This window comes from Mustela nigripes, chromosome 17 (assembly GCF_022355385.1).
Source record: "Mustela nigripes isolate SB6536 chromosome 17, MUSNIG.SB6536, whole genome shotgun sequence".
Classification (NCBI taxonomy): domain Eukaryota; kingdom Metazoa; phylum Chordata; class Mammalia; order Carnivora; family Mustelidae; genus Mustela; species Mustela nigripes.
Genome location: NC_081573.1, coordinates 10,210,703 through 10,218,668, shown reverse-complemented (window position 1 = coordinate 10,218,668; position 7,966 = coordinate 10,210,703). Strand labels below are relative to the sequence as shown.

Here is a 7,966-nt window from a genome sequence, read left to right as displayed (position 1 = left end):
TGCGCAGCTGGCCCAGAGGCCTGGGCTCACCAGTGCTCCTGAAACAAATTTGAGCCAACTGCCAACACTGATCTTAAAAACGCTAGATTTGGGCTTTTTTGGCTATTTGAATGGGGTAGTAGGACCTCTTCGTCCAGCACGGTCACAGGTGGCTGGGGCTGGACACGAGGTGGGGGCGTTCTTTCCTGGTCATGTTCTCCTTTCCGGACCCCGTCCTACCTCCTGATGCTGTGGTAGTGAAGGAATGGGAAAGACCTGACGTGTGAGAAGAGGAGGGGACTGTGGGGGGTGGGGCAGGGGCATCTGTGTGCCCACAGGATTGTGGACTAGCAGCTCTGGGTCAGCCCTCCGGAAAGCTGGCAGGGGCAGATACTTGCAGGTGTCAGGGAGGGAGCCGGGCAGGTTGTCAGGGAACAGCAGGGACGGAGTCTGTAGGGCAGAGATGTACCTGAAATGTGGAGACGAAGGAAGCAGCCTGTGTGGCCAGAGAGAGACAGGAGGGATGAGGTTGGAGGTGACGGCCAGCTGTGTCGGAATGGCCCCGGTGAGGTGGGACCTAGGCTTTAACAGGTCCCTTTGGCTGCTGCATTGACAACAGTCTGGGGGATGACAGGGACGGAAAGGGGGGGCCTAGCTGCTATGATCTCAGCAAGAAGTGGGGGTGGCTGGAGATGGTGAGAGACCGCGAAACTCTGGGAACGGTGGAGGGGACAATAGCCTGCAGATCCTGACAGGCAGATTGTGATAGGATAGGGCGTGGGTCTGCTTTGCTCCAACCCTGCATCTTGCATTTTATCTGGTGGGTTATGGGGGGGGGGCAGCAGAGGTGGGGGGGGCAGAGGGGAACAGAATCAGAACTCCTGCGTGCCCAGGGCTGGGTCTGAGCTCATCTGATCTTGGAGGGCAGCCTGGGGGTCTTAGGTAGAAGCTCGCAGGAACTAGGTTGGGGGGAGGGGAGGCTTGGCAGTGGGCATCTTGGGGACACAGAAGTGATCACAGGTCGAGGAGGAAAGGGCCATCTTCCTAAAGCTAGAGGGGCATCCAGTCTGAATGAGGGAAAACCTGTCCTAAACCAGCGGTGCTCACGGTCTGGACCATGGGAAAAGGAGCTGGCTGTCCCTGACAATTGTCCCCTTACAGGAGAACAGTGGCCAGGAAGCCTGTGGCACATGCAAAAGTCAGGCCTCCTTTGTGGCGGGGCCCTCAGCAGTTGGTGGGGATGGAGGGGAGAGGGCACTGGGAGAGGACAGGCTTCTCTGAAGTGGGTGTTTGAGCTGCAGCAGGGAGGCTGATGAGCTGCTCACCAGGCAGCCGAGAGCACGCCAGAGCCCAGTGGCTGAGGGGTCCTGGGGGTGTTTGAGGAGGGAAGGGCCAGAGTGCAGGAGGCAGGGGGAGGGGATGAGGTAGGGTAGGGACCAAACCTCTCAAGGCCTTAAACGTGAGGCGCTGGGCTAAGGTGGCCTTGGGGAGCCAGGGAAGGAGACTGGGTGTTCAAAGCTCTGTCTGGACTAGAGAACTGGCCAGCAGGGGAAGAGGAAGCCTGAGAAAGAAACCAGAAAAGGTAGGGACCTGGACCTGGGCTGAAGGGCAGGTTGCTGGACCCCCTGGTGGCCGCCTAGAGAAGGGAAACAGTTGACAATGCCTGGGAAGAGGAGGCTGTTTATGGTCTGGGTGGCGTCTCACAGTGGGCAGGGCACCCGAGTGTGCCCCCACCCACCCCGCTCCTGGCCAGTCCCCTCACTCGGGAGACTCCACGGGGTTGAGGGAAGACCAGAGGCGGAACAGGTCTGGAGCCTTTGCCAGGGGTCATCTTCTGTGGGTGGGGGTAGTCTGCAGAGTCCGTTCTCCCACGGGGCTGCCTCGAAACTTCGAGCAGAGCCACTGGGTGTGGTCAGATAACCTCTGTTTCCAGGTCGCCTTCCACCTTCTTCTTCTGCTTCTCCATTACCGCCTCCAGCTCTGATACTTCCTCTTTGTCCTGGAGGGCGGGGTGGAAAGCAGAAGCCTGGCCTCAGAGCCCTGGGCGCCCACCCAGGCCCCGGCCAGGGACAGCAACGGCTCACCTCCAGCAGCGCGCGCTGCACGGTGACCTGGCTGTACACACGGGCTCCCTCCTCTGGGCTCACGGCCCGCAGCTCCTCCTTCTGCAGCGTGAAGAGCTGCGCGCCTGTCAGCACGCCCAGCGCCTCCACGGTCCTGAGCAGAGCCGAGGAAGAGCGGTCAGCCCCCGTCCATCCCCGCTTCAGCCCCTCAGCCCCCCAATCACGTCCCTGCTGCCTAGCAGCTGTCCAATCACAACGGCGTTCTTGCGCCAGCTTCCCTCCCCCGCCCCGTCCTGCGGTGGCAGCGTGCGCCCGGCTTTCCACGGAGGCCGGAGCTCCCTGGCCACACCCATGCAAACCTGGGCCAGTAGGGCACCCAGACACACCCCATCTCAGGGTCCCCAGCTGGCGGCAGGCACTCACTGGGCGCTAAATCCCTTGGTCTGCAGCCAGGCGCGGACCTCGGCGGTGTCGGAGTGCGGGCTGAGCTGGGGCTCCAGGGCGCGGGGACCCGGGGCTGCGCGGCTGGGGCCGGAGCGGCCCTGGGCCAGGCGTGCCTGCAGCTCCTCGTTGACACACAGCATCTGGGAGAATCTCTCTGCAGGCAGAAAACCGGGAGGGAGCGTGGATTCAGGATGAAGGGTCCCGGGGCCTGAGGGGCCCAGATCTCCACCATCCTCAGGATGGGTTGGGAGTCTGGTTCCTCTTTTTGAGCCTTGGCTCCCTGCACCCGAAAGCGAGGACAAGGACGGATTCCTGGAAGGGGTGCCCCCACCACTCACCCTTCTCTCTGGGGTCCAGGTTGAGGTTATCACAACTGTCCCAATGGGGCCGAGACGAGGTAGGAGCTGAGGCCGGCGCTGGTGCATGATGGGGAGTGCTAGCCGCCTAGAGAGGGGGGTCAGAGCACTGAGTCCCAGCCCCTCCACCTTCCAGAGGTCAATTTCTGAGCACTACCCCCCCCCCGCCCCCTGTGCCCTTAGCACCTGATCCTCACATCCCTCCTTCCCTTAAGCCCTAGGAGTCTGCCCTGGCTCACCAGGCTGCCGGAAGGGCTGTGGCTGCAACTTCCCCGGGGTCGCAGGTGGGGTGTCAGGATATTATAGGGCACGTATCCTTCCTGCCCTTGCTGGTCCCGAACCTTCCACCACTTGCGCCTGTCATCCAGGACCTGAGAGAGGTAGGAGAGGAGGGCTCAGAGCCTGGGTCTGCAGCTAGGGCTGAGCCCCTGCAGTCCCTGGGGCCTACACCCCCTCACCTCCAGCACATCCTGCTGCTTGACCGACAGCTCACTGCTGTTGCGGGCCTGGAAGTCGTAATTACACAGCACCCACTTCCCGTCCGGCTGCGGCTCAGCCTCCGGCTCTGGGTCTTGGTGACTGTGGAGCAGGAGAGTTGGGGATAAGGAGGTAGCTGGTCCCGCTGCTTGGGCAGTAGGGTACTGGTGTGAGCTGGGGTTAGAGCCAAGCAGGGGTAGGGCAGGGGCCAGGTTAATACTGTTAATAAAGACTTGAAATGAGAACGACATCTCGAATGCATTTTGCTCCTTCTGTACCTGGCTCCCAGCTTGAAAGCACATGATAGGAGTACTAACATCACCTCCATCTGACAGATGAGAACAGTAAGGCTCAGAGAAAATCACTTGCTCCCCAGCTGCTGTTTATTGAGCACCTCCTGTGTACTGGGTTCTGGCTTAGGAGGACCCATAGTTACAACACAGTGGTTACCTGTTTGTTGACTTCCAGCACAAACTCGGTGCCAGCCCTGGTCAAAGACTTCACGTGTATTGGCTAATCTGGCTTTTGACCCAGCCCCTGCTATAACCCTGACCTTGGACTCCCTTCTCCACTCCCACACTTTCCTCCTCCACTCCCGACCCTATTATTTTCTATTTTACAGATGAGAAAGTGGAAGAACGAGAGAAAGAGGCACGATGGTGTCAAGTCACAGAGCAAGAAAGAGGCATTGGCCAGACTGAGGGAGACCCAGGCAGGCTAGCCCCAGAGTCCGTGTCCTGAGTAATTCTGGCCACACGGTGCGGGCCACTGGGGGTGAGCCTGAGCTACCAGGGCAGCTCTGACCGGCTTGCCTATAGTACCTCCTAGATTTCTAACTCCTCCAAGAAGGGATTATTATTCTCGGTTTCTCTGAACTGGAAACTCAAAGAAGGGAAGTCAAAAGCTGGGGATGTGGGGCGTCTGGGTGGCTCAGTCAGCTAAGTGTCTGTTCAGTTTAGGTCATGGTCCCAGGGTCCTAGGATCCAGATCCGCATGGGGCTCCCTGCTGAGCAAGGAGCCCGATTCTCCCTCTCCCTATCACTCTTCCTGCTTGTGCGGTCTCTGTCAAATAAATAAATAAAATCTTAAAAAAAAAAAAAAAAAAAAAGCTGGAGTTGTCAAGCCCAAGATTCAGAAGCACAGGGAATGGGTGAAGTTCTGCGAGACCAGGCAGCCGGCGGGGGCGGGACATGATGTTGGCTCTGATCCCCCAGGAAGAGGGACCCCAGCCCGGATCAGGCCTACCTGTGCAAAGGAGAGGGGGGGTCTTCAGGGCCGGCGCCCCCTGTGGGGCTGGCAGCTCCCAGCGCGCTGTCCTTGCTGAGACCCTGCCAGGCCCCCGCCAGACCCCCCTTCCGCTCTTGCAGCTCCGCTGCTTGGTCGTCGTCTCATCCCACGAAGCTTCCCTCGCATCCATCCTCAACTTGCTCAAGGGCCCTAGAGTCCTGGCTTCTCCATGCCCCTTCTGTGCCCCCACTGCTTTTTGGAGTCAGGGACTCAGACCCCCAGCTCTTTCCTTTCCCAGAGATTTGGAGTCCAGCTCTCAGATCTTAATTTCCCCCACCTTCTAACCGCTGCCTGACACCCTGTAGGAATGGAGACAACTGCTTTCCACAGGCCTTGGGAAAGTGTGGGTCTGGCCTCCCCGTGGCTGCCTCTTTCAGGGGCCCAGAAATACTACCACTTCCTAACTTCCCCAGAAACGTGCCCCATGACTCTTGAAGGCCCAGGTCTTCTCTGAATCTCCAAGGTCCCATGCACCAGACTTGAGCTCTTCTTCAAAACTCAAATGCCCAAACCCCCAGTCTCTTCCCTCTGACACCTGGGGTGCTCTTCTTAGAGGCCCAGACAGGGAGCTTCCCTGGCCCTGGGAAACCAAACTGCCATCTCCCAGCCTCTCAGACTTGACCCACTCCCAGCCCCCTCCTCCCTCAGACCTGCAAACTGGGCCCTCCTCCCTTGGACCCCTTAGTCTGGGCCCTGCCCCCTCCCTCCCTTCTCCCCCCTCTCCCAGCCCTGGCCCTCCCTCCTTACCACCTCACCCACCTGTGACAAGCCAGAGAGACGGAAGGAAAGACAAAAAAGGAGTGGAGTTAGTGCCTGGAACCCCCAGGATGCACCCCTCCTTGACCCCACCTGTTTCTCCTTGGGGGGAGTGGGACACTCACCCATTGACAGCGACCTGGGGCACACTTTGCTGCAGGAGAGAGGAGAGGAGAGTGGCAGCTCAGGCAGGGCCAGACTAAGGCACCCAGCCCCATTGCGCCCCTGGGGGAGTGCGTGGCTCTCCAGGGAGCCTTACCTGCTGGCGCTGCCGTTCGTGCTGCAGCTGTTTCTCCACAGGGTCTTCCCAGGCTCGGCCCTGCGGGTCGGTGGCTGGGGGCTCCCAGCCACTGGAGAACTCAGGGCTGTATGGGGATCCCTCCTCTGGGGGCAGCTCCAACCTGCGGCCATGGGGCTGAGGGCTCAGGGACCTAGTCTGGGCCCGAGCCCTATGATTAACCTCAGGTTTTCCCCAGCCTGCACCCCGGGTGTAAGCGCCGCTCCTCCAACCTCACGGCCCCACACTTGAGCTTCAACCACCCCCCGCACCCCCATCGACTGTGCTAGTAAATACACCGATTTCGCTCAAATGCTGCGGGGGCCTCTGAATCTCCCCGATTCTGCACCCATCCCACCCCCTCCCCTCAGTCCGGTTCTGCTCTCACCCCTCCCCCCCAGACTCGCTGCCTCCCAGCGCAGACGGCACCCCTTTCTCAAATCTACAGGTCCCACAACTCTCCGCGGAGGCCCGCCTTTCCTGTTGCGATTGGAGCTGGGGTTCAAGCTGCGACCCCTGCCCCGCACGAATGTCTGCCCCTCCCACCCCGTGGGCTCCCGCCATTTGTCCCAGCTTCTGCGGCAGCCTCTGTCTTGCCAGCCGAGCCCCGCGAGCCCCGCGGCAACCCTTCCCCCGCCTTCCAGCCCCCCACCCCCGCCTCACCCCGGGCGGGTCCACGAGTCCCCAAGCGATGTCCAGAGCGCATTCTCACGTGGGGTGAGGTGGTCGCGCAGCAGTGCCACCGCCTCGGACGTCAGGTGCGGCCGCCGCACTTCACTTGCGAATCGAGGGCCACCCGATGTGTCCACAACCTGCCCGGGGTGCAGGAGTGAGCGACCCACTTCACCCCCACCCCCACCCAAAGTCGCGCCCCTTCTTTCCACTGCAGGGGGCCCGCAGGGCCGCGGCTCTCACCAGTTGCAGCGGCCCGAACAGGAAGTGCAGCAGCTCTGGGGACGAGGGGTTGGCGATGTTGTCGCGCAACCGGGCCTGCGGGACGGGAGGTGCCAGGTTAGCGCTCGCGCCGGTGGGTTCGCCATACCCCTGCCCTGCGACGGCCGGGGTTCACGCGTTCTCACCAGCAGGCTGAAGGTGTACTTGATTTTCTGAAGCACGTCGGTGTACTCGGCCTCGGAGGGGGGCTTGGCCCGAAGTGTCAGGAGACCCTCTGTGGGGAGGGGAGGCAGGTGCAGGGACAAAGAGACAGCACCCTCAGAGATCCCCAGGCAAGGGGAGTCACCCCTGGCCAGGGGGTGTGTGGGGAGACCCTAGGGCGAGGGAAGAGGTTTGGGAGTGACTGGAGGCTCAGGATCCCGCTTGGGAGCGCCTCTCACCCCCAGCCTCCCGGCGCCGGGTCCTGCGGCCGCGCTCTCGGTGCTCCAACACACGGGCTGCCTCCGCAGATTTCTGCAGCCTCGACACAAAACTCTCCACGTCGTCGAACACATGGTTCAGGATGTCCTGGGGGAGAGAGCCGGGGACTCAGGGATGTGGAGTCCTGGCCGCTCATCACCCCAAAGCTCTCAGGTCCAGAGCCTGGACACCCTCCCGGGCCAGGTCACGCCCTCTGCTGCCAAGCCCTATCCCCATATTCCAGTCGCCGTCGGCCACTCCCCGAGGAGTCTGACACGCCCACCGCCCCCCAGCAAAGCCCCACTCCTAGGAGCTGGGACTCACTCCCCACAGCGGGTCCCGCCTCCAGGCCCAGGCCCACCCCACTCACCACGTCCCGCTCCGCCTGCAGACTGGCCAGCTCCGGACCGCGGGGGCCCAGATCCGGGGAGGCCGGGTCAGGGCTGCCCGCGGTCCCGGCCAGGCCGGGCCTCTGCGACTCTTCCGCTTCGGGGATGGGTTCCGCCTGGGAGTGCCCCCGGCCGGCGCTCACCGTGCTAATGACCGCTCGGACCGATGGGCGGCGCTGCAGGGGAGGGGTCTCGGCCACTGGCGAGGGGCGGCGCTGCAGCTCCTCTTGCGTGGCCCTGCGGAGGGACAAGGGGAAGCAGCCTGGGTCCGTTGGGGGGATAGGGCAGCCGACGAAGTTGGGCCTAAAACTGAGACACTATGGTCAGCTGAGCCAAACCTGGGACAGGGAGAAATCGGAGGTAAGGGGAAGGGGAACGCCCCTCTGGAGAGAAACTGAAGCCCGAGGGAGGAGAAACCGAGGACCAAAATTAGAATAAGTCGTTTTGGAGAGCGGGTACACTTGTCTGTATGCTACGGGGGAACTCGAACCAGGCTTTGACTCCAAAACTCGTGCTGTGCCAGGCTACGGGGATCTGCTCATTTGTCGGAGGGAGACCAAGGCCGGGGGGAGGGGGAGACCGGGG

General features: G+C 61.8%; 1 protein-coding gene across 1 annotated transcript in view; it reads right to left on the bottom strand.

The window, feature by feature from the left end:
• Positions 1-1,641: 1,641 nt before the first annotated feature.
• The window catches only part of EPS8L1 (EPS8 like 1), an 11,264-nt gene continuing 4,939 nt past the window's right edge, over positions 1,642-7,966 (bottom strand). The window contains exons 8-20 of the mRNA XM_059382561.1: positions 7,363-7,618; positions 6,974-7,100; positions 6,719-6,807; positions 6,555-6,629; positions 6,303-6,451; positions 5,622-5,763; positions 5,488-5,516; positions 3,301-3,421; positions 3,082-3,213; positions 2,825-2,930; positions 2,466-2,640; positions 2,064-2,196; positions 1,642-1,978 (exon numbers count right to left, since the gene is read on the bottom strand). Of these exons, the coding sequence (XP_059238544.1) occupies positions 1,892-1,978; positions 2,064-2,196; positions 2,466-2,640; positions 2,825-2,930; positions 3,082-3,213; positions 3,301-3,421; positions 5,488-5,516; positions 5,622-5,763; positions 6,303-6,451; positions 6,555-6,629; positions 6,719-6,807; positions 6,974-7,100; positions 7,363-7,618 (1,621 nt within the window). The 3' untranslated portion in view covers positions 1,642-1,891. The remainder of the gene's footprint in view (positions 1,979-2,063; positions 2,197-2,465; positions 2,641-2,824; positions 2,931-3,081; positions 3,214-3,300; positions 3,422-5,487; positions 5,517-5,621; positions 5,764-6,302; positions 6,452-6,554; positions 6,630-6,718; positions 6,808-6,973; positions 7,101-7,362; positions 7,619-7,966) is intronic.